General features: G+C 47.8%; 1 protein-coding gene across 2 annotated transcripts in view; it reads left to right on the top strand.

Annotated features, from left to right (window-relative positions):
- Positions 1 to 22,141, top strand: part of SPEF2 (sperm flagellar 2) — a 208,053-nt gene extending 185,912 nt beyond the window's left edge. For both annotated transcript variants that reach the window (XM_056546664.1, XM_056546656.1), the window contains 5 exons: positions 8,735 to 8,833; positions 11,716 to 11,886; positions 13,533 to 13,730; positions 20,145 to 20,267; positions 21,917 to 22,141. In XM_056546664.1, coding sequence (XP_056402639.1) covers positions 8,735 to 8,833; positions 11,716 to 11,886; positions 13,533 to 13,730; positions 20,145 to 20,267; positions 21,917 to 22,000 — 675 coding nt within the window. In that variant the 3' untranslated portion in view covers positions 22,001 to 22,141. The remainder of the gene's footprint in view (positions 1 to 8,734; positions 8,834 to 11,715; positions 11,887 to 13,532; positions 13,731 to 20,144; positions 20,268 to 21,916) is intronic.
- Positions 22,142 to 26,189: the final 4,048 nt, after the last annotated feature.

Genomic DNA, 26,189 nt, shown 5'->3' with positions numbered 1-26,189 from the left:
ATAACTCAAAAACACCCAAACTTGGGGAAAAGAAGACCTAGACCAAAGAAAAACGAAATCCACTACGGGATACAAAAATACCAAAGAAAAATTACTACAAAAATAACAACTGGTTCGACTGCCATAATATAAGATAAACAAAATTATAACATATTATTTATATAGACTATATACACTATATACACCTAAATATACAGAAAATACACCTACAAATACAATAAAACAACCTACACTAAACTGTCCCTTCACCCACACCACCCGCCCTCCTGTACATGGGTCAGAGTCCATACAGTTCATAGTCCTCAATGTCCAGTCCATAACTGACCCATGCCAGGTCCACCAAAACAAACAACCACCACCACCCACAAATACACCCTCCCAACCTAGAACTCCTCCCAATCAACTTTATCATTATCAGCATTACAATATACATAAACAAACAATACAACCCACTTTAGGCCCAAGTTCGGTGCCTGTAAGCCCTTCATAACCTTAACATCTGAAAACAAAACAAAAAGCTATGGTGCACATGCATTAGCCCACCACCAGGAAGAAGGATGGCAATCCTGATACATACAAAATTTATATTCTTTCCCTAACTGCACCCTACCTCTCTCCCTACCATTATCCCTAAAAATAAACTGACCCTACTATCACCCTAACCCTGTCCCTACATCACTGTCCCTAACCAAATCAAGGGTACTCTACCCAAAAGGTCTAGTACCTAGGGCACATCAAAAGAAAACCCTCTCCATAGGAGAGAAGCCCTACTGGTACCAAGACTGCCATACTCCAAAGACCTGATCTTCCCGAGGTCACCAGTGATGTTCCTACAGACCTCCACCTCGGAGAGGACTTTCCGCTGTGTAGACACTAAACACCGTGCATTCCACGTGTAGTACCTAACCACTAAGCTGACTAAGAATAAAGTGCCCCGATCACAGCCACCCAGGGTCCTGAATGCCCCATAAGCCCACTCCGGATAGGTAAGGCCGGCAAGTTGACTCCAGCCGATGGAAGCGCCCACCCGGTTGTAGACCCCTATATTAAAGGGACAATGAAGCAGGAAATGGTCCATGCTTTCCAGCATGTCCCCGCACTCTTCTCGGGGACACCCCCGGTCATCAGATCTCCTACACTTCAAATTGTCCCTCACATATAGCTTCCCCTGAAAGCAGCGCCAGGCCAAGTCCCAAAACTTCTGGGGGATCCTTTTCATGTTTAAAAGATACAACCCCACCCTCAGATCCCGACCTGGGCAGTCCCTGAGTGCCAGAGGCTTCTGGAAGTGGGTCAACAGAACCCGTTTGTCAAGGAACTGCCTTGACTGGGTCCTGATCTCCCACACTCCCAGACCCCACCGACGTATCGCCTTCAGAGTCGGGGTAGCGTAAGCCGGAAGATATCCATGGGGCGTACGGAGGTCCTTCACTTGCCCTCCTGTCTCCCATTCCTGGAAGAAAGGCCGAAACCACTCCCTGCAGGAGAGTACCCATGGAGGAGCCCTCTCTGACCAGAGGTTCGAGATGTTAGCTTTCAAGAAGGTGTCCGTTAAGAACACCACAGGGTTTACCATAGATAAACCCCCTAGTCTCCTCGTGCGGTACGTAACCTCCCTCTTGACTAGGTTCATCCTGTTCCCCCATAACAGTTGGAAAAACAGGCTGTAGATCCTAGTATAGTAAGCCTCTGGCAAGATACATACGCTGCCCAGATAGATAAACAAGGGGAGCAGGTACGATTTGATCAGGTGTACCCTTTCCCTGAGGGTCATAGACCAACCCTTCCACTGGTCCACCTTCTGAGTGGCATCCTGGAGCTTACCATCCCAGTTTTTGGTGGGATAATCATCCTGGCCGAATGTGATGCCCAGAATTTTTGCTGACTCTTGGGGCCCTGGAAGGGTGTCCGCGAGATCAAACGTGGGATCTCCCCCTCCCAGCCAAAGACTTTCACACTTATCCCGGTTGATCTTAGACCCGGATGCCTCCGAGTAGCGTTCCACCTCCGACATCACCACATCAACCTCCTCTCTCGAGGACACGAAAATGGTGACATCATCAGCGTACGCCACTACTCTCTGGGCAACATCCAGCTCCGCCAGACTCATCCCGACTCCCGCCAACGGCCCACAATCTACCCTCCGGACGAAGGGGTCGATTGCGAACACGTATAAAAGCGGGCTCAAAGGACAACCCTGACGGACTCCGGACCCCACCTCAAAAGAGTGGCCAGACCAACCGTTCACCAGCGGGAAACTCTCTGCCCCTGTATACAAGATCTTAAGCCAATTAACAAAAGTACACGGTAAGCCATATCTCAGTAGGACGGACCAGAGGTAGTCATGGTTCACCCGATCAAATGCTTTGGCCTGATCCAGGGACAGCAGGTACCCCTTCCAGAGACCCGCACTACTCCGCTCCACTGCCTCCCTGACACTAAGGACCGCACTTAAGGTGCTTCGGCCTGGAACAGAGCAGTGCTGAGCCCCCGAAAGGAGCCGGGGTGCAAACTTCACCAGCCGATTAAACAGTATCTTGGCCAGAAGCCTCCTGTCCGTATTGAGAAGAGCTATGGGCCTCCAATTCTCAATACGGCTGGGATCTTTACCCTTTGAGAGAAGAATCAGGGCTGACCTCCTCATTGAATTCGGCAGAGTGCCCGAGGAGAGACACTCATTGAATACCTCAGTCAAGAGGGGAGCTAAAGACTCCTTAAAGGCCCTGTACCACTCGGATGTTAAGCCATCCGGACCTGGTGACTTCTTGGGGGCAAGCCCCTCGATCGCCAGTCTCACTTCCTCTTCCCTGATTTCTTCTGCCAAAACATCAAGAGAGGGGTCTACCCCTGGCTCAGGAATGGTTTCAGCCAGGAAAGCCGACATCCTGTCTCGATCTAGATCCTTCCTTCCCAAGAGGTGCGAGTAGAAGGATCTGACGACCTCCAGGATCCCTGATCTGGACCGATTCAGAGATCCTGTACTATCGATCAGTCCTGAAATGACTTTACTACTCACTGACATCTTACAGTTTCTGTAAGGGTCGGGCGAGCGGTATTTCCCGAAATCCCTCTCAAAAACCAAGGATGCGTGCCTATCGTACTGACACCTCATCAGCAAGGATTTCACTCTGGAGATATCCTCTCGGCTACCTCCAGTCGAAACAAGAAGCTCGAGTTTCCTCCTCAGTCCCTGATATAGGCGATACCTGTTCAGGGACCTGAGGCTCGAGAGCTGGCGGAAGAACCCCGCAACCCTCTTCTTGAATATCTCCCACCACTCTGACTTACTACTACAAAGGTCCAGTAAAGGTACCTGACTCTGAAGAAAATCCTCAAAGGACTGTCTTATCTCAGCTTCCTCCAGGAGGGACGAATTCAGCTTCCAATAACCTTTACCCATCCGGGGGGTCTCTGAAACATTCAAGGAAAAAGAAATCATACAGTGATCGGAGAACTCCACCTCAACCACGGACACTGCGGAAGAGACGGCTTCCTCCTTCAAATAAAACCTGTCTATTCTAGACCTGCAGCTACCTCGATGATAGGTGAAACCCGCGTGGCCTGAGGGGCTCCGAATGTGGGCATCCTCTAGGCGAGCTTCCCTAACTATACTATTGAGAGCTATGCTATCATAAGCCAACCGATCATTGGAACCTCTCCTATCTTGGGACCTTGTGACAGTATTGAAATCCCCTCCAAAGATCACCTGTCGGCTTGTAAAAAGAAAGGGCTTAATCCTCATAAAGAGATCTTTACGGTCCCACTTGGTTTGTGGGGAGTAGATGTTAATGAGCCGGAGCTCTTGTCCCTTCATGAGGACATCTAAGATCAGGCACCTCCCCATTTCTAACTCAATAACCCGTCGGCATTCAACCGGAGCGGTAAAAAGGACCGCCACCCCACTATACGGCTCAGCCGCAAGAGACCAGTGGGAGGGGCCGCGCCTCCACTCTCTCCTGGCTTTTACCAGGGAGGCTAGATCTGACAACCTGGTCTCTTGTAAAAAGAAAATGTCGGCATCAACACGGCCGAGAAAATCAAAGGCTGCGAATCTAGCCGTATCAGACTTTATGCTGGCACAGTTAATAGATGCCAGCGTCAATGGGGTGAGTGCCGCCATCATGGGTGATTGAGTTAGACGGCCCTAACCCCATCATTTCTGTCTTTTCTTCACCCCCTCATCCCCAGACGAGGAGGCTTCCTTCTCTTTGGACCGTTTTTTTGATTCTGACAGGTCCATTTTTGAATCCCCATCTCCACCTGGCTTCGGTTTGGCCCCATCCCCTGAGGAAATTGCCCCTTCAGGACAGGGCCTAGTTCCCCCTGGAGGCTTCCCCACTTCAGGCACCCCATCCTCGACCCCCTCCTCCAAGGAAGGGGAGGAGATGTCTTCAAGGACAGATTACCGATTAGACAGATCAATCAGAGGGGGGGCAGGTAAGCTTCCGCTTGGGACCTGGTCCGTAGCACGGGGACTAGAGGGCTCCGACCTCTTCTTTCCCCTTTTATTGCCCTTCTTTTTTGGCCGCTCTTCACCCTCCTCATCCACACTTTCATAGTGGGAGGAATCGGAAAGATCGGCCTTGCTGCCCTCTTCTCTACAGATTCTCCTCATTTCCTCATCCAGCACATTCTCCTCCAGGGCCTCAGCAGTTTCAGGACTAACCTCTGGAGCAGGGTCAGAAGCTACCCCTGCCACATGGGAACTCTCCAGCTCCCTGCTCCTTCTGCGATTAGCCTCCCGCCTCAGCTTGGCGGGACTTTTCCTCTTCACTGACCCTGTTGCACCTTCACCCGCACTCGTGCCCTCCCCAGCTGAAGCAACATTACTGCCATCTCCAGCCAAGGTGACCGTCGCACGGGCAAAAGCGCTAGGACAACGGCTGAAAGGGTGTCCTAAGACACCACACAGATGACACCGGATCTGCCTACAGGATGCGGCAAGATGGCCTACCCCACCGCACAGTGCACAGACCTGCACGGTACAGGCTGCGCTAAAGTGAGTGGGGCTGCCACACCTGTGACAGACCTTGGGCTGCCCCTGGTAGAAAACTTGGATTCTGTCTCTCCCAAGAAAAGCAGCTGATGGGATGTGGGCAACAGTGCTCCCCGAACGCTTCAGTTTGACGGAAAACGTCCAGGCCCCAGACCAGATCCCATGTTCATCATAGTTCTTTTTTGGCATGTCCGTCACATCCCCATATCGGCTGAGCCAGGTCATGATGTCATAGCAAGATAGTGACTCGTTACGTGTCAAAACGGTCACTTTCTTGACCAAATTCTGACGGGATATTGCCTTTACGGCAAAATCCCGCCAGCCGGGCTCGCTTTTCACCACCTCATAGTTCGACCAGAAAAGTTCCAAACCCTCTGGCCGAGCGAAGCTGATGTCAAACTCGGAAGTACCGTAGGGGTGGATCAGGGCAAAGATGTCACTTGCCCTGAATTCCATCCGAAGGAGGAGCTCAACCACCTTTCCCCGAGGCGGACACGCATCTTCGCCCCTCCACACTAAACGGACCACATTCCTACGGCCACTTTCCTGCCCGGATGTCGGGAGGGACCAGACCACCTCCCCATTTTGTTCTCGGAAGGCGCCTAAGCCGTGTCTTTCTATCCAAAAAGACAGGTCAACCTCACGCCTCCCCTCTACCTGGATCGACCTGTCTCCCCTACGTAGAGCCTCCAGGAGGCGCTGTTGCAAGTGACCCCCAGAGCCAGATGGAGATGGGGATCCCCCGGCAGTGACGCTGGCATAGCTTCTGGGAGAAGCAGCCACTACCGGGGGGGCAGTCGAACCAGAAACCAAACCAGGACCATTATTCTTGACAGAAATATCAGCCATAACACCTCTCTCTCCCATTCCACTACCGCTCCTCACCTGCATTTCAATAGCACCCCTCTCTTGCACCCCACTTGCACCCCTCTCCTGCACTCCACTTGCACTCCTCTCTTGCACCCCTCTCTTGTACCCCACTTGCACCCCTCTCTTTCACTCCACTTGCACCCCTCTCTTGCACCCCTCTCTTGCACCCCACTTGCACCCCTCTCTTGCACCCCACTTGCACCCCTCTCTTGCACCCCACTTGCACCCCTCTCTTGCACCCCACTTGCACCCCTCTCATGCACCCCACTTGCACCCCTCTCTTGTACTCCACTTGCACCCCTCTCTTGCACCCCACTTGCACCCCTCTCTTTCACTCCACTTGCACCCCTCTCTTGCCCACCACTTGCACCCCTCTCTTGCACTCCACAAGTTCCCCCCTCATCCACACTGCTACCACAACTCCTCCCATGCACACCACCATAATTCACATTTTGCACATTACCATTTTTGCTCTCACTTTCACTCTTGCCTACACTCTCCCTTGATGTGTTACAGACTGGGCTGGCTGGGTCTTTTGCATATTTAATGGCTGCCGGTTTCAGAATTGGCACTGCATAGTTCTTTCTTCCCGTCTCTTGGGGTGCAGACACACGCTCCGCATCTGACATAGGTGGCCACGCCCCCTCGCAAAATGACTGTCCCTCCGGACTCACTCCCGCTACGCCTGCTACAGCCGACGCACAGGGAACCTCCCCCTTTACAGCGGAGTGCCCCCTGGCGCCAGAACCGGTACCAACCACATCACCTAGGGGACCGCCCCCTGAACCAACAGGGTCCGGTGCCCGGACACTCCCCCCCCCCCCCCTCACAGGAGAGTGCCCTGCAGCGCCAGGACCAGTACCGCCCACTTCAACTGAACGGGTGAATCTGCCGCCATTTTCTGGTGACTGGACACCCTCCCCCCTCACAGGAGGGTGCCCTTTTTTTCTATAGCACCCACGGCCATTTTGGGTGCACTACTGTATCCCCCATGCTGGCCCCGCTCCACTACAGAAACGGGGTCTGGCAGGTTGGGGGACCCAGCACCCCGAACCGACTTTTCAGCCGACTCAGACTGCTGGAAAGGAGAAAAGACAAACTTCACTTGTCCCTCAGTTTTCTTTCTTTTCTTGCCCTTTTTTTTTAATTTTTCCTCTTCTCTTCTGGGCCCAAATCGTCTCCAAAAGAAAAATTTTCTAGACGGGTGGGTGACTCCTGCATTACAATCGCCCGCAGGAGACCCCCGTCTGCCAAGCCGCTGCCTTCACCGCAGTCACTGCCATCATCATCCTCACTGGAGAGAGGTAAGGCCATCTGAGCCGGGTTTATATAGTCTGCACTCAGGGTAAGTGGGGGGTCAGGGGTAGCAATGGTGGCACATACAGTGTCCATTTCCCCCTCACTCACATTGCCCTCCTCACCTCCTTCACCTTCCTCCATCTCCTCCTCCTCACTGCGACAATCCTCATCTTGCTGACTTTCACAACCTCTGGAGGCCCTCATGCTGGAGAACCTCTCTTCATGAATTAGCTTCTCAGCAAGAAACCCAGCACCCTCCACAATGTCCGATCTCCTCCTCACAAGCTCCTCCACCTCTTTCCTCAGAGACCTCACCTTGGTGTTGAATGCTGATCTCTTTGCCTTAGGTGCCTGATCCGCTTGATAGATGGCAAACTTTAGATCTTCTCTAAGGCCACGAAGCTGCTTTCCAAGCTGTTCATATTCAGCCATCTTCGCATGGATTCTCGATCCAAAAGTTTCCAGGGATTCTCTGTTCCCCTTTACCCCCCATTGCTGGGGTTGTGAGGGTCCAGAGACTGCTGCCTTCACTGCACTCCTCTGCCTGGAAGAGCTTCTTTTCCTTGCAGGGCTTTTGCTGGAGGCTTTGCAGCTCCCAGCTGAGGACGGGGGAGGGGGCACCACATTACTGTGAGCCCTGGTTGTTCTCCTAATTCCGTCCGGATTGTTGGCCGTGGCATTTTCCTTGACACCCCCCGCCGGCCGGGTACGGGGAGTGCAAGATGAAGCTCCAGATCCCCTGGGCTCCATAGCAGGAGAACCTACCCAGGTGTATGCCACACACCTGGGGAGGGGCGGAAGGAAATCACTGCTTCTGTGGAAGTCTCAGGAGCTCAGCAGAACACAACCTCTCTCCAGAGCTGTACTCACTATTCTGCTGGTGAGGTCACTGTGTACATACATTACATTACTTATCCTGTACTGATCCTGAGTTATATCCTGTATTATACTCCAGAGCTGTACTCACTATTCTGCTGGTGAGGTCACTGTGTACATACATTACATTACTTATCCTGTACTGATCCTGAGTTATATCCTGTATTATACTCCAGAGCTGTACTCACTATTCTGCTGGTGAGGTCACTGTGTACATACATTACATTACTTATCCTGTACTGATCCTGAGTTATATCCTGTATTATACTCCAGAGCGGCACTCACTATTCTGCTGGTGAGGTCACTGTGTACATACATTACATTACTTATCCTGTACTGATCCTGAGTTATATCCTGTAATTCTTTTATTAAAATTTTAAACATAACAATAAGTAATTACAGATATAAACATTCCATAACATAACAAAATAATGAAGAACAATCATAAAACTCCAGAGCTGTACTCACTATTCTGCTGTCTTACATTCTTTAAGCATAACTTTTACATTAGGCACTGTACAGTCATGTAAGGTAGGATAGGATATTTAGGGCTGTTTCTGGTGACATATGTGGAGTATTTCCAATGACGACGAATGCAGAGACAACACTGGAGATAAATACCCTAGCACCTGAATTGATATTGCAATTCTTATGTGTTTTGGATAAATATCTTACTATCTTCTCTCATGTAAGGTGGAGCTGTGGTTTACAGGGAAAACTGAAACTGAAGAGACTGAACCTGAAGACCCAACAGAACCTCTTCCATTTAATAGGCTGGAGCATCTCATAAGGGTACTGTGGGTTATCTACTGTAATTAAACAAATCTACGTGGTTAAAGGGGTACTCCACTGCTCAGCATGTGGAACAAGCTGTTCCGAATGCTGGAGCCGGTGCCGGGAGCTTGTGACGTCATACCCCCGCCCCCTCATGATGTTGCCCCTGCCCCCTCAATGCAAGTCTATGGAAAGGGGGCGTGACCGCTGTCACGCCCCCTTCCCATAGACTTTGGTAGAGGGGGGCGGGCGTGAGATCACGAGGGGGCGGGCGTGACGTCACGAGGGGGCCGGGCGTAACGTCACGCCCGGCGGCCGCGAACACGGAAGCCTGCACACAGTGTTCGGAGTAATGAACTTCCGGACTCTGCGCGCGGAGCTCAGAAAGGCAGGGCAGCGCACAACCCCTTTAAAGGGGTACTTCTGTGGAAAACTTTTTTTTTTTTTTTTTAAATCAACTGTTGCCAGAAAGTTAAACAGATTTGTAAATTTACTTCTATTTAAAAATCTTAATCCTAACAGTACTTATCAGCTGCTGTATGTTCCAGAGGAAGTTGTGTAGTTCTTTTCTGTCTGACCACAATGCTCTCTGCTGACACCTCTGACCATGTCAGGAACTGTCCAGAGCAGGATAGGTTTGCTATGGGGATTTGCTCCTACTCTGGACAGTTCCTGACGTGGACAGAGGTGTCAATAGAGAGCACTGTGGTCAGACAGTGGAGCATAGAGCAGCTGATAAGTACTGGAAGGATTAAGATTTCTAAATAGAAGTAATTTACAAATCTGTTCAACTTTCTGGCACCAGTTGATTTAAAAAATAAAAAAAAAGATAGTTTTCCAACGGAGTACCACCTTAAATAGTTTTCAGCCTAGACAATACTCTGTGAGCTAAAGATATCAGCAGAAGCTGCACAAATCTCTCTGTTAGTTTGTTAGGGATTTTAGAGGCCTTTCTAGAATGGATGCAATTGTAGCAAACTCTCAGAAATACAGACGTAGCCACCCCCAAACACTTCACCGCTGTACTACTATTTCCATGGCTCACTACTCTGTCGGCATACCGTGCCATGTTTGTAGAGGAGCAGGGGCTCGTGGGTGTTGTTGGACTCTCTGCTTCTGTAGATACAGTATTGTAGTAAGCTGCAGTGCACACAGAACTATGTATGCATAACGTACCATGTGATCTCATGCTACTGCAATGTGTGTGCCACTAGTCTGTGTTAGAGCAGGGTTTTAAAGGAGTACTTCTGTGGAAAACAATTTTTTATTTTATTTTTATTTATTTTTTAAATCAACTGGTGCTAGAAAGTTAAACAGATTTCTAAATTACTTCTATTAAAAAATCTTAATCCTTCCAGTACTTATTAGCTGCTGAACACTACAGAGGAAATTCTTTTCTTTTTGGAACACAGTGCTCTCTGCTGACATCTCTGTCCATTTTAGGAACTGTCCAGAGTAGAATGTTTTCTATAGGGTTTTTTTTCCTACTCTGGACAGTTCTTAAAATGGACAGAGATGTCAGCAGAGAGCAGTGTGCCCGTGATGTCAGCAGAGAGCTCTGTGTTCCAAAAAGAAAATAATTTCCTCTGTAGTATTCAGCAGCTAATAAGTACTGGAAGGATTAAGATTTTTTAATAGAAGTAATTTACAAATCTGTTTAACTTTCTGGCAGTTGATTAAAAAAAAAAAAATAATAAGTTTTCCACCGGAGTACCCCTTTAATGCATCTACATTTTCATCCACTAACAGTTTTGTAATATATCTTATTATGGAAAAAAGCCCCTTTCTCTACTCATCCAATGCTTCTTACCTTTCCTAAACACTTCATTAATTCTGACTTCACTAGTAAATTCCATCTTCAATTAGGGAGATTGTAAGACACATTATCAGCTATGGGAACAGGTTACAGCTGCTGCTTATAGAAGTCTATGGAAAGGGAAGGTAGAAAGAGGTTGTAGCTGTTGCTGCTGCTTCTAGTAAGTGTTATATCTCCTGCAAGTGCTTGATTCACCGCTTGCACTACTCTATAATGTCCTCAATGCTGCTGCTGTTACTAGTAAAGCTGGGTTCACACCCTGTTTTTACTTTCGGTCATACGTATCCATCATCATCCCATTCTCGGCTGCATCCCATATACTGTGGCAGAGAGCAGAGGTTGCCATTCATTTCAGTGGCCCAAGCAAAGTGAGCTAGCAACTCAGCTTGGACCGTGTACACTAATCTAACAGGACCCAGTAGCATGGCAGACTACACTGTTGAGTCCTGTTAAAATTGCGCATACTAGTGGAACACGGCACGAACAAAGTACCTTTGTGACTCAATTCGGGCCATTGAAAAGAATGGTAACCGCTGCCCTCCACCACAGTACATGCCAGCATCCTGTTCTCGGCAAGATCCCAACAGATACCTTTGACAGATAATGAAAGTGTTATTTATTACCCCAGTGCTGAATTCACAGCTTACACTGCTCATTACTAATGTCCTCCATACTACTGCTATTTCAGTGGATGAAAAAGAGCTAGGTTTCATACACATCACATTTTTTTGCCATACATTTAGCATTAATTCTAGAAAAGCTCTAGGTCCGAAAGGAACAAGGCCAAAAGAAGCATCCAATGGGCTCTGTATGGCCAGTTTATTTCAGTATATAACTAAAAAAGAGGATGTAATAGAGCAGTAGACTACCCTGTTCCATCTAACAGTATCCAGTTAAAAATATATTTAATATGTTACAAATATTCCTAATATCTCACTGCATTGCTAGATCAGCACTAAGGGGAAACGGGAAAGCAGCCGACAGTGCTGAACTATAATAAACATGATAGGTTAAATTCTTTATAAACTTTTTCATATAGTATTGATCATTCATTTTTGTTGTTGTTGTTCTTGATGTTTTTTAGTTTTTCTTTGACTTGTTTGCTGAGCACACGGAGCCTCCTTGCCTCGACTACACAGATATGTTGTTGTATTTTGCATCTTACCCGGACCCGCAGGAAGGATTCTATAGAGCACTAAGTGTCACAATTGGGAGACCAGTCATAAAGCCGCCAGATGACAATCTGCTTGTAAAGGTAACGGAGCATGACCCAGCATTGGGACTTAAAGAGTACCTGTCACCAAATAAAACTTTTAATATAGTGTTCCTTGTGTAATTAGCAGACACTTTCCCATTCGCTTGCTTTTAAAATGTCAACATAAATATGTTTAAAATGTAATATAAAAAACGGCCACTAGGTGGCTCTGTTCTTTTCCCTTCCACAATTAATACAGTGAGTTCGGTCTCCTCCCGGCCTGGCAGGAGTCCAAACTCAGGAAGTGCTTCTCACTGCACTGAGCTTGATTTACAGCTGCACAGAAAGTGAAAGCTCCACAGAAAGCTGCACAGACTGAAAGCTGCAGAAGAGCCTCACTGATAGCAACACAGACTAGAACATTCACAGAGCCTGAGGTCTTCTATTTATCACAGTGCTGCAACCATGTTAGGGCAGAAGTGGTCCCCCAGCAGGCTTCAGTGATGTCATGCCTGCTTGGAAATTCCCACTTTCTCTTGCTGGGAAATTGCACTGTGTGAGCAAGAAGAAAGGTGAGATACACAGCTTTTTAAAGCTCTGAAAGGGCTGAAGGGGTGTTAGGAGTAGTTAGGGAACATAGACTGAGTTAGTTTAGAACAGTTTATTTGGTCACAGGTACTTTTTAAATATGTACAAAATATGCACAGGCAGGTGAAGGGAATTACTTTATCTGGTGACAATGGCACCTGTCAGGAGGAGATATTAGACAGCATGTTGATGGATTGAAAGCTTAAAGTGGTACTCCGCTGCTAGATATAATATCCCCTATCCAAATGATAGGGGATAAGATGTCTGATCGCGGGAGACCCCCGAGATCTCCCGCAGCATCTGGCATTCTAAACGCCAGGTTCCTGCAGCAGTGGTCGTGACGTCACGGTCACGCCCCCTCATGACGCCATGTCACGGCCAACACACTCCCTCCCATAGTCATGAATGGAGGGGGAGTGGCGTGACTGCACAAGGGGCACAGCCGTGATGGCACGATCACAGCCTCCGGCTCCAAGCGTTCTGAACAAAATGTTCAGAACGCTGGAACACCAGAGTACCCTTTTAAAAATGGGCAGTCTTAAGTGCCCTGACTCTTTACAGGGGCCAAGCTGTGATGTCTAGACAACTGGGTCAGAGTATCTCCAGAATGGCCGGTCTTGTGGGGTGTTCCCAGACTAGCCTGTCTGGTCCTATTCCACAGAAGAGCTGCTGAAAAAGGTCCTGCTGGCTGGCAGATCACACAGGGCATTGCAGCTTGCTTTATATGGGGCTGTATAGCCACAGAATGGTCAGAGCACCCGTTTACCACCCAAAGAGGCTTGAATCTTAGCATAGCGCTAAGTGGCCCTGATTTACTATGAGTGGGGTGTAGTTTTCTTTGTGGGTTTTGATTCCCATCAGGTAATGTTTCCCTATGTTTTGCACTTTTCCATACATTCTGCTTTTTTTTACAACTGCTCTGAGATACGAGGTTTTCCAGAGATCAGGTTTTTAATTTTTTTGGCGCTAATTCTGGCACAATTTGTGGTGCAATGCGACATGCAATGCGCAACATTCTGGCGCACGACCCGACAACTCAGTAAATCAGTGCCAGTGTCTCTGATAGTGGAGCTCCCCTTTGGTATATAGGAGCACTACTCATACATAGAATTTTTCAGTCTTTTCCAGCCATGGATGCCGTAGAAGAGAATAAGGAGAGAACCCTAGAGAAAGATGATGATGATATCTGCCCAAACATAGAAGCACCAACGATCACAATGCTGGAGGTTCTGCGAGTTTTCCAACATGGCGCTGGAGATTATGGGGATACTCACAGGTTTCGTCAGCTGGAAAGAGAAGCAAATAATTATCACAAGGTTAGATATGGAATTCTTATACAAATGATTGTGCTTCTCTGATGTCCCAAAAAGGGAGGCTTGTAAAAAGCAGTGCAATGTGGAAGAGAGCACAGAGGGGGCATAATTATAGGGGATGCAGATGTAGCAGTAGCAACTGGAGACACCAGGACACCAATAACAAGACACCAAGCACATGGTTAGTGGGGGCCCTGTTACAGATTTTGCACTGTGGACCCAGGAGCTTACATCTATATTATTCATATGGAGTTAAGTTTCCTAAGGCTATGTTCACATGGCAGAATTTCCGTGCGGAATTATGCACAGAGATTCCGCAGCAGCAGAGTCCCCTTGAATTCAATGGGATTCTGCTGCGCTGAATGCGCAGAAAGAATACACATGTCCATTCTTTCTGCGGACTCCGCATGGAATGCATTGCCATCTATGAGACGGCGCATTCCTGTACAGTCCCAGTGCCGCCATGTCATGGTGGCACCTGCAGAAATGTCCGAACAGAGAGTTTCTGTGTGGACATTCTGCCGTGTGAACCCGGTCTAATAGACACATATGGCAATGAAGCAATGTGCAGCCCTACACACTAGTGTTCTGCCAAGCAGCCATGAAGAGTGTTTTTTATGAACTTAAAGGGAAATTGTCAGCCTGATCACCCACTACAAACCCAATACATGGTTATAGAGTGGGTGACCAGAAGTCCACAGAGGGGTCACTTACTAAATTCTGCCCACTTCTTCTGTGAAGAAATAGGTAGGATCTCTGATCTGAAAAAAGTTGGTGCTTTGGAGCGCTCCTTTCCAGCAGGATGAGTGGGGAATTAGTAGCCACCCAATCGGAAGTTAGGTAGAAAATAAAGATTTATTCCGGTATAGTACAATCATAGGATAAGGCGTTTCGAGGGGTGGGACCCCCTCTTCGTCAGATCTGACGAAGAGGGGGTCCCACCATTCGAAACGCGTTATGCTATGTTTGTACTATACCGGAATAAATCTTTATTTTCTACCTACCTTCCGATTGTGTGGCTACTAATTCCCCACTCATCCTGCTGGAAAGGAGCGCTTCAAAGCACCAACTTTTTTTTGATCGGAGATCCTACCTATTTCTTCACAGCAAACCAGACGCCCGGGATCCTTCTCCTTGAGGCGGCAGAGTGCGAGCAGCCCTTCCTGAACCATATGATCCTGGTATACCAGGGATCCAAGCCAAGTGTGCTGTTGTGCCCCGAGCGCAACACGAGAAGGTGAGCATACCTATACTCACAGCTAAATCTATATACCCTCACCCGAATAACGGCACATTGTTGCGCTTTTTTTCTGTTTTTTTTTTTTACATATTTGAGTCTTCGTGCCCACTTCTTCTGGCCACCCCTGCCATCGTCAGTCAGTTCGTAATACCAGTCACGTTATTGCTGCACTGTCGGTAGAGCGCATGCGCCAGCAGATTACATACAGCTCTCAATTCCCTGAATTTAGCAGCGGGATTTCTGCAGCGCACATCTCTGGAAGAAGTTATTCCGAATTTAGTAAGTGACCCCTCTGTGGACTTCTGGTCACCCACTCTATTAACCCAGTGTTTTGGGTTTAGAGTGGGTGATTAGGCTGACAGTTGTCCTTTAACATAACTTTTCCTAAGTCTCAGCACACTGTTCTTGTACAGGACCCCCTGGTTTGAGTGAGATTGATTGTATCCAGAGTCTTAAAGGAAATCTCCACAGGATAGGCGATCCAGCGGTTGGACCCGATGTGATCTCCGGGACGAGACCCGGCTCTCATTGAGCACTGTGTGCTGCAGACGGCAAGCGATCCATTCATTTCTATGGCAGCACTCTGTATAAATGGAGGAAAAAGAGACTGACGGGCGGCGCCTCGTGTATTACCCTAGGAGGTATAGAGAAGCTGTATAGGGAATATCCCCACGGAGCTTATAAGTGGCCGCTTTCCTCAATGTAAGCAATGATAGGTTATATTGGGGTACCATCTAGTGCGAGTCGCTGTCCAGCCAATGGGTTGCAGGAGAAGAACACGGTCGTCCTGAAGAGCAAGTGAAGAAACTGAAGAAAAAGAACCCTCAAAGTCTGGCGCTGCGGACTCTTAGTGATGGAAGAAGCGAAGTCCAGATATATTGAGCAAAAGTCCTCAGCAGGACCGTTTATTGAAAAAACAATAAAATAATACAAAATAACAAAAGAGTACGCGTTTTGGGAGGAGCCCTCCCTTCCTCAGATCAGGGTACAGTAGTCATGACAAGCACAGCTATATAAAGCCCTGAAATGGGCACCAAAAACAAGGGGGAGTGGTGTACATAAAATTCTCAAATATACAATAAACATATGCAAGCATACATTCATAAGTATATATAAACCATATCAGGCGGAGATTCAAGTTAAAATTACATATATCATGGATAGAAAGAAAGATAGCATTATATTCCGCACCGCTGGAATACCTCTGGGGTATCAGTAAACAAAAAAACGTGGTGAGCGCTGGGCGCAGGGAGCGCTGTGTGACAGCGATTGCGAGTGACAGGCTCTCAGGCTGGTAACCCAGGACGCGCGCCAGTCACGTAAGCGCTATTCCACCAATGCGCACTGTATCTCTTTTACTATCGGCTCCCTGTAATAGAATGAACATCAGGCAGACCGCAGATGCTGGTGATGAAGAGCGCAAACAAACCGCAGTATCAAACGGCAATTAAACATGCTAATGTGGGTAGGACGAGCATAAAATATAAGATGTGTTCAGTAAGGGCATTTATATATAGAGTATGATATATATATATAACGTATAGACAATCAGTAATAATACATAGAAATACAGCAGGGTAATGGAAGGGGATGAGCTCGAGGTATGATGACTTATTCTGTATAGGGGCTAATGCTGGAATTTTGCACTGATAATCCACACAACTCTGCTCCAGTTACCGTATTTTTCGCCATATAAGACGCTCCGGCATATAAGACGCACCCAATTTTAAAATCTAGAAAAAAAAGATTCTGAACCTTCAACCTGCGGACCTCCAGATGTTGCAAAACTACAACTCCCAGCATGCCCGGACAGCCGTTGGCTGTCCGGGCATGCCAGGAGTTGTAGTTTTGCAACATCTGGAGGTCCGCAGGTTGAAGACCACTGGTATAGGAGGTAATATTCACGTGTCCCCGCCGCTCTGGACCGTCACCGCTCGTCACCGCTGCCCTGCGTGTCGCCCTCCATCGCTGTTGCCGCGTCCCCGGGGTGTCCCCGTCGCTCCGGAACGTCTCTGCTGCCTGGTATCCTCGCTCTCCTTCGCCGCCATCACGCTGCTACGCATGCCGCTCCTATTGGATGACGGGACAGTGTGCCCGACGACGTGAGGACGACTAAGGAGAGCGCCGGGCATGCATGGGATCCCGGCACGGAGTAGACACCAAGGAGGCAGGTAAGGTCCCTCCCAGTGTCCTGTAAGCTGTTCGGGACGCCGCGATTTCACCGCGGCGGTCCCAAACAGCCCGACTGTTAGTGTCACTTTCGCTTCAGACGCGGCGGTCAGCTTTGATCACCGCGTCTGAAGGGATAATACAGGGCATCACCGCGATCGGTGATGTCCTGTATTAGCCGCGGGTCCTGGCCGTTGATGGCCGCAGGGACCGCCACGATAGGTGTGTATTCGCTGTATAAGACGCACCAACTTTTCCCCCCCCAGTTTTGGGAAAGAAAAAGTGCGTCTTATACGGCGAAAAATACGGTACGTGCAGTGTAAAGAATCTAAGCAGATTTTAGGTTACGCTGCAGAGTGTCATGTTAGTTTAGATATGGATTTCATCCTACGCATTGGCAAACATATGGACATCGTGAATTAAACTAGAGAAGAAAAAAAAACAGACCATTTCGCACATCCATAAAATGCACCTTGATCTAAGGCTTCTCAGCAACATTTTGCAAACTAACAGGTGGTTAGTGTACTTTTTGATCATGAAGTGCAAGCCCGCTAGCCACGTCACGACCAACTGTAAGAAGCGGGTCCCTAGCATAAAATGGCGCAGCACTGAGTGGCGAACACCACCGCCCCATCACCAATACCCACAGGGGGAACAACCCACTGGAAGAGCAGCCCCAATGCCACTCAAGCCAGTCCCTGGGCTGCGCCTCCCCACAGACATAGCACCGCACTAGTGTGAACAGATGTAAAAAGCTCACTCACCATGTGCTCCCAGACAGAGACTGGGAGGCTGTCAGAAAAGAATAGGGCCCTAATTTATATAGGCCTGGGCTGAGGGGGAGGGGCAGAATGCTGACCAAGTGAAAACAAAAAAAGAGGGGGATAGAAAACACAATGTCAATTCAACTAGAGAAAAAAATAAACAGACATGGTCGCACATCCACAAAATGCACCTTGTTCTAAGGCTTCTCAGCAACATTTATTAAACTAACAGGTGGTTAGTGTACTTTATAATCATGAAGTGCAAGCCCACTAGCCACGTCACAGCCACCAGTAAGTAGCAGGTCCCTAAAATCCCTAGCACAAAATGGCACAGCACCGAGTGGCGACCACCACCGCCCCAACACCAGTGGCGCAGGGGAAACAATGCCCTCAAATCAGTCCCTGGGCCACGCCTCCCCACAGACACGGGTCTGGGGCCGTGTCTGTGGGGAGGTGGTGCTGTTTGGCGTCCGTTGCTGCCCCTGCGCTGTGTTTGTGAGGTGGTGTGGCCCAGGGACTGGTTTGAGTGGCATTGGGGCTGCTCTGCCAGTTGGATCGTTCCCCCTCTGTGCACTCGTGTTGCGGCAGTGGTGGTCGCCACTCAGTGCTGTGCCATTTTATGCTAGGGATACTAGGGACCCACTGTCACGAACCGCGACATGCGGGTGGAAGGGTTATCTATAAAATCACTATTTGACTACACTAGACCGAAAATAATGATAAAAAATCCCTCTTACACCACCCAATTTAAGGTATCGCTGCCACCACCTGTCAATTTCAAGCCGACAGGAAGCTATCAATCCAATCTGGATATGCTACAATTCCCAAATATAATCTACTATCCCCAGTAGTATATAAAAACAGGGAAAAGATTAATCCGAATCTATAATGTAGCCGAACAGGTACGTAAATTTAAGACTATAACTTCAATCTCTTCAAGGACAATGTACGTCGGTTTTACCAGACATAAGGCGGTAATTAATAAATGAATGTTTTATTATGAAAGAAAAATATTCACAGTACATGTAAAAATAGTTGTTAACAAGACAAAGTTTCACCACACAGAAAATAAAATAAATGGGAAAAACATAGAATCCTTACTTACAAAAAGTTGCAGAGTTCTATCCCATGGGGTCTGGTATGAAATGGCGTCTGGCATCCAAAATTAGATCTTGTCCCCCATGCAAGCGCCCCTAGTCACCCCAGGTCTGCAGTTTTATATCCTGCTATGGACAAGAGACACCTCTATGTTCAGCCCCTGGGCAGGACAAGGAGGAGAGGTAGATGTTGCCATTCCCTTATGATACCTTTATGCCCAAAGAATAGGAAATGTCTTCTATCTTCTATCATGGGCCAGGCACCCACATCATTTCTAATATTTGGGTTCTCCATCAAATCCTCTTTCTAGGGGTACCTGACATGACCCCCTTATTGTGTATGATTTACCCAGTGCATACAGTTCGAGCAGGGATCAATACACAAGGGTCATGTGAGAACTCATTTTAAAGGTAGTATGATGGAGAATCTAATCGTACAAGATAGGGGCTGCGGACATACTTCCCTGACCCCCATATCTAATATTTGGAAGATACGGCATTTACACAGGAGGAATATGTCCCAAACATTTCTTTGATCTACTTGGAGTATATTCGCCTGGTGCAGGCATCAAATTTACCACCCAGGCAAGCAGTGTCCCTTAAGTGGCACAGCTTTGTTAATTGCCCCCCCCCCCCCCCCCCCCCCCCCACTGGCCACTGGATGCTATCGCTCAGATTGTCGTCTCTGGACAGTTAGACCAAACAGAAGGGATTCTTTGAAATGTTAAGCAATGCAGATAGGTGTGTAATGGAATTAACAGTTGTGCATACCGATAGAAATTTTGCAGAACATGTATCACCAGTAATAAATGACAACAATCGCCCTGCAACATGGATATATTTTTCCATGGTATATGACACCCACTACTTACAGTTGGCCATGACATGGCTAGCGGGCTTGCACTTCATGATCATAAAGTATACTAACAATCTGTTAGTTTAATAAATATTTCTGAGAAGCCTTAGATCATTGTACATGTTGTGGATGTGCGACCATATCTGTTTTTTCTCAAGTTGAATGAACATATGGACGTCATCGCAGATTTGCATGGGTTTGTGCCCTGGTGCACAATGCAATCTTTCAGATTTTATTATTATAAATGTTTAGTTTTTTTGGTATATTTTTATCATTTTGTTTCATTTCCAGATAATCAAGAACATATTCAATGAAATGGGTCCAGATGCATTGGGCCACGTGTCCCTTCCTGCTCTCCTCAAACATCCAATTTTTCACGAACTTGTTGAAGATTGTCAACTATATAAGCTCACAGTGAGTAACTTATTACCTCTACTTAACCCATTAGGGTAGGGTCACATGTAACGGGTCCGCAGCGTATTTTCCGCTGAGCATCCGCCAGTGACCAAACCCTATATTGTGCCTCCAGCTGTTCCAAACCCCCAAGTGCTGCTCGCAGCAGCAATCTGCCACTACAAGCAGCCACACAGGGACGAGCGAGTCGCCGCAGCCACTTCAAGATGTCTGTGAGTACACTGCGAGTGCGCCCAGCTACTCGCAGGTCCCTGTGTTTCTGCATCCGCCGCTGCGAGCAGCACACGCATGTTGGGAACAGCTGGAGGCACACTATAGGATTGGGTCATCGGCGGATCCGCAGCGTAAAATATGCTGCAGATCCGTTATGTGTGACCCTACCCTTAAAGTGGTTCTTTCTTTGTACTAATATACTTTTTAGAAGGGTCCCATGACTATAAGCGGATCACACAGTGTCCCCTTCCTTCCCAGTGACGATATGTAATCTGTGGGGGAACCCTGCAAAGTAAGTGTTTCGTTTCCCTGTGGATAGGGGATAAGTTTACTTTCGCCAGAGTTCTACTTTAATAGGAGTTGTGCAACTGGCATAGTCCTGCATGCAACGCCGAATACGTAACTCTGGTTAGAGTTCATGGGAATTGAGCAAATTTGGCGGCTTTCAGCTTCCCAAAAAAAAAAAGGCCAGAGGGGGCTGAGGAGCCATGTTTTAACAAGGTGAGAATGCCCCTTTAAAGCAACCCAGATAGGGTCTCCAGAGGGTCCCTATAGGAGGACACTTTATAGCTACAGATTACTGCCCAGCCACAGATCTAATGGCCTAGACAAGACCTGCAGACAGGCCAGGATTTGGAAAAATTTGCATGTTTTGCACTTTTGTGAAACTGTCCTTACTTTAAAGGGGTACTCCGCTCTTAACATCTTATCCCCTATCCAAAGGATAGGGGATAAGATGTTGGATCGCGGGGGTCCCGCCACTGGGGACCCCCGTGATCTCTGGGCCGACAGCGGCGGAGGCCGGAACACGGAAGCTTGCAGTTTCCGTGTTCGTGACGTCATGACATTTATGTCTATGGAGGGGGCGTGACGGCTAGTATATAGCCGTCACTCCTCCTCCCATAGACGTGAATGGAGGGGGCGTGGCAGCTAGCATCGCCAGTCATCGGGCACAGAGCGGAGTTCACTCCGTGCACCAAATGACAGGGATGCCGCAGCAGAGTCCCTATATATTCCCCTCTGTGATTGTCCTAGTTGGACAACCCATTCAATAATTGCCCTGTCCTTGTTGGGGTTGTCTCATGAAGATGACCCCTTTTGTAAATGGAAGCCGACTGTCAGCCTGCTGGCAAACCCTAGAAGGACTGAAAATTTTGGGCAATCACTAAATGGGTTGATGCTGCTGCCAGTTTCTGTGTTCCCTCTTGGTCTCTCTGCTGTTAGAGATGGAATTCTCCTAACAGGCCGTGGATAGCAGATTACATTGAAGGGAGACAGCTAATGGCGAAGACTTTAGACCATTTTGTCTGGGGTAAGGAGTCATATTTGGTAAACAAAGTGATTTCAGATGAACCAGATGACCATTTAACTACCTTACAAAGGAAAATGTTATTTTTTGATGTAGTAACACAGAAGAACATGTCTTATATTGACAGGATATCCGGGACATCGTTGAGAAGAACAAGGCCACACAGTCAAATGAAGTAGAAAGTGTGACAACCAGCTCTGCCGGGACATAACCGCAGGAACTCCATCACTTCCAGTATTTTATAGATCTTTTTTTTCAATGCTTGGGGACAAAAAGACATCTTCCCTGTATGAATCTGTATCCTAGACTGACCACATTAATCTAAGAGAAAATAAATCCAAATGGCAACTGTGTACAAGCCTCAGTATTATTGTTCCTATCCTGTCATTCCGCTTCTTTTCACATACTTAGCACCACTGTCTTGACAGCGGACCTAGTATTAACAGTATATTATCGGCCGATAATCACGATTTTGGGCATTATCGGTATCAGCAATTACCTTGCCGATAAGCCGATAATGCCCCGCCCGCACCGCGACCGCCCCCCCCGACCCACCGCACCGCGACCGCCCCGCGACCCACCGCACCGCGTCGCACCCCCCACCGTAGTGCTGGGCGATATACCGGTATGCACCGGATACCGTTTTTTTTTTCTCCCACGGTATGGATTTTTGCCCATACCGCTATACAGGTCGGGCCCCTCCCCCACCCTCCGAGTCAATAAAAAAATATTAAACTTACCCTTAATGGGGGTGGTCCGGGCCATCCATCCTTCCTGTAGTGTCCGGCGGCATTCCGGGTGGAGGGTGAACCGGTCCGGGCTGTCCTTCTCCGGGGGTTCTCTTCTCCACTCTGGGCAGGCTCCGGCCTAGTACGCTGCATAGATGCCGTGACGTCAGGTGCGTCGCTGCGCAGCGACGTCTATGCAGCGTTACTAGGCCGGAGCCTGCCCGGAATGGAGAAGAGGACCCCTGGAGAAGAACAGCCCAGACCGGTTCACCCTCCACCCGGAATGCCGCCGGACACTACAGGAAGGATGGATGGCCCGGACCACCCTCCCCGGACGGTCCCTGCAGCAACTGGGAAGGTGAGTCAGGGTTCTGGGATGGACAGGGGTCTGTATAATATACTATACCTACAGTAGGCCCTCCAGCTGTTGCAAAACTACAACTCCCAGCATGCCCGGACAGCCAACGGCTGTCCGGGCATGCTGGGAGTAGTAGTTTTGCAACAGCTGGATGCACCCCTAGGCGCGGTGCGGCGCGGCGGAGGGGGCGGTGGCGGTGATAGATCTCAGCACCCCCGATCAGGCAGGGGGATAGAAGCGGGTGGCGGCGGCGGTCTCTGGCACCGCAAAAGCCACTGCAGATCATTGATTTAAAGCGCCCGCTTTAAATCAATGATCTGCAGCGGTGTCGCAGGGGGATAAATAGCCGATAACTTAAAGCGGAAAATCGGTATAAGTTATCGGCTATGGGCCCTAACCTCCACCGATTATCGTATCGGTATCAGCCCTAAAAAAACGATATCGGTCGATCCCTAATTAACATTATATACTCTGTTGCTAAGAAACATATGAGGAAAATTCTGGCTTCAGTAAGCAGTTAATTGTGGCTTTAAAACAAGGTTTTACCCTTGAACTTGCATTTTACCAATGACTTGTATGTACCATTCACATCTGGAGCTGCATTCATAATTCTGCTAGATTACATTTACAGAAGGCACGATTCTACATGTCCCTTCAGGTAAAGTCTCCTTGTTATGTTAAAAAAAAAAAAAAACATTTAACATGTCACACAGACATGTCAAAAGTTTTGATCGGCCAGGGTCTGTTGTACAGACCCCGACCCATCATTACAACAAGCCAGGAGAAGCACAAGGCTGAGGGCTTCTCTCCCTTGCTTCTTGCCTCTTCTGTCTGGCTGCAGGGGATGAGCTCCACTGTTCGTCTAGTCAGCCCATCTTATGAAACCTCATGCTCTCAACCTCATGCTTCTCCCAGATCATTTTAACGATTATTGGGGGTCTGATCACCCAGATCTTGACTGATCAAAACTTCTGATATGTCTGTGTGGCTTAAATACTTTGAAGAAGCACTCCAGGTTCTATTTGCCCATATCATGCACACTCACCTTCACCAGTCCTACAGCACCATCTGTTTTATTCCAGCACAGCTGGATCACTGCATTTCACAGCTGTAACTGGGTCATGTGATCACCAGTCTGACCCACAAAAAATCACAGTCTTTAACGTGTCAGAGGAAGTGGTCAGTCCTGGACTTCCTGTGAACTACAGGATGACATCATCACCTATCAGATCCCTTCTGCTAACTCCCAGACCCCTCCCCACCCAGGTCTATCTGTATACTGCTGCTGTTTTCTTTATGGGATCAGGATATCTATTAGTTATACACCTTCCCTTCAGCTTTATCTGTATACTGCTGCAGTCTCTATGGAATCAGGATATATAGTAGTTATACAGCTCCCCTCCAGCTCTATCTGTATACTACTGCAATCTCTATGGGATCAGGATATATAGTAGTTATACACCTCCCCTCCACCTCTATATCCTGATCCTATAGAGATTGCAGCAGTATACAGATAGTAGTTATACAGCTCCCCTCCAGCTCTATCTGTATACTACTGCAATCTCTATGGGATCAGGATATATAGTAGTTATACACCTCCCCTCCACCTCTATATCCTGATCCCATAAAGATTGCAGCAGTATACAGATAGTAGTTATACAGCTCCCCTCCAGCTCTATCTGTATACTACTGCAATCTCTATGGGATCAGGATATAGAGCTGGAGGGGAGCTGTATAACTACTATATATCCTGATCCCATAGAGATTGCAGAAGTATACAGATAGAGCTGGAGGGGAGCTGTATAACTACTATCTGTATACTGCTGCAATCTCTATGGGATCAGGATATATAGTAGTTATACACCTCCCCTCCACCTCTATATCCTGATCCCATAGAGATTGCAGCAGTATACAGATAGTAGTTATACAGCTCCCCTTCAGCTCTATCTGTATACTGCTGCAATCTCTATGGGATCAGGATATAGAGCTGGAGGGGAGCTGTATAACTACTATATATCCTGATCCCATAGAGATTGCAGAAGTATACAGATAGAGCTGGAGAGGAGCTGTATAACTACTATCTGTATACTGCTGCAATCTCTATGGGATCAGGATATAGACTCCTTTGGATAGGGGATAAGATTTCTAGGGGCGGAGTACCCCTTTAAGTGCGAATGTCGCACAAAAAGTCACAAACCCCTCCAAAACACAGCAAATCTACACCAGCCCAGACCTGGCTTACAAAGCTGCCTTCAGAAAGCAATTTCAAAAAGTTGCACAAAAAGCTCCACCCTGCTTTAGGGTGCGTTCACACTGAGGAATAGGAGAGGAATCCTCACGTAAAAATTCCGCTGTGGAATTAACTTTTTTTTTTTTTTTTTGCGCTAAAATTGCGCGGAATTAACATGGAATTCCGCGCAGAATATAGGAGGAAACTGTTTATTTATTTATTTTTTGCTGGACTACAACCACCAATTGGAATTTCCCTTTTTTTTTTTTTTTTCGTGCAAATTTCGTGCGGAAACGATTTCAAGAGGAAAAATATTTACCATTGACTTCAATGAACTTCTGCTCGCGTATTCCGCAAGAAGAATGAACATGTTCTTCTAGTGGAATGGAATTCCGCGAGCGGAATTTACGCAGTGTGAACAGTGCCGAGTAAAATACATTGAAGTCAATGGCAAAGCAGATGTTAATTATTTCTAAGCGGAGAATTCTAGAGGAATTACTCGAGTAAATTCCTCTTGAATAACTCAGCGTGAACGCACCCTTAGTATGATAAATATTTCACACATAAGCAAAACTGAGGCAAAAATAAATGACTTCAAAACTGACTTTACAAAGACTGCAATGATACATCCCCCATGTGACAAAGCTGAATGGAGCAAAGTACAGAGGTATTCTTAAAGGTGTACTCCACCCCAGACAGGAGATAAGATGTCTAATCACAGTGGGTCCTACTGTGGGGACCCACCACGATCTCTGGGCATTCTGAACGCTGAAGCTTGGGGCCTCCGTGTTCATGACGTCACCCCAACGCCCCCTCCATTCATGTCTATGGGAGGGGGCATGGCGGCCAGTACACAGCCATCACACCTCCTCACATAGACATGAATGGAGGAGGCATGACGGCTAATGTCCGCTCTATGCAGCGGCTTTCTGGGTGCTGCCATGCCAGGAATTTTAGGGGGTCCCAGCGGCCGAACCCCCACGGAGTACCTCTTTAATGAAAAACCTGATCCAGAGTGCTCTGGACCTCAGACTGGGTCAAAGGTTCATTAACAAGACAATTGGGGCATTTATCATTGTCTTTA

Source organism: Hyla sarda, chromosome 1 (assembly GCF_029499605.1).
Source record: "Hyla sarda isolate aHylSar1 chromosome 1, aHylSar1.hap1, whole genome shotgun sequence".
Lineage (NCBI taxonomy): Eukaryota > Metazoa > Chordata > Amphibia > Anura > Hylidae > Hyla > Hyla sarda.
Note: the sequence above shows the minus strand (reverse complement) of the source record. Positions and strands in the feature narration are given on the sequence as shown.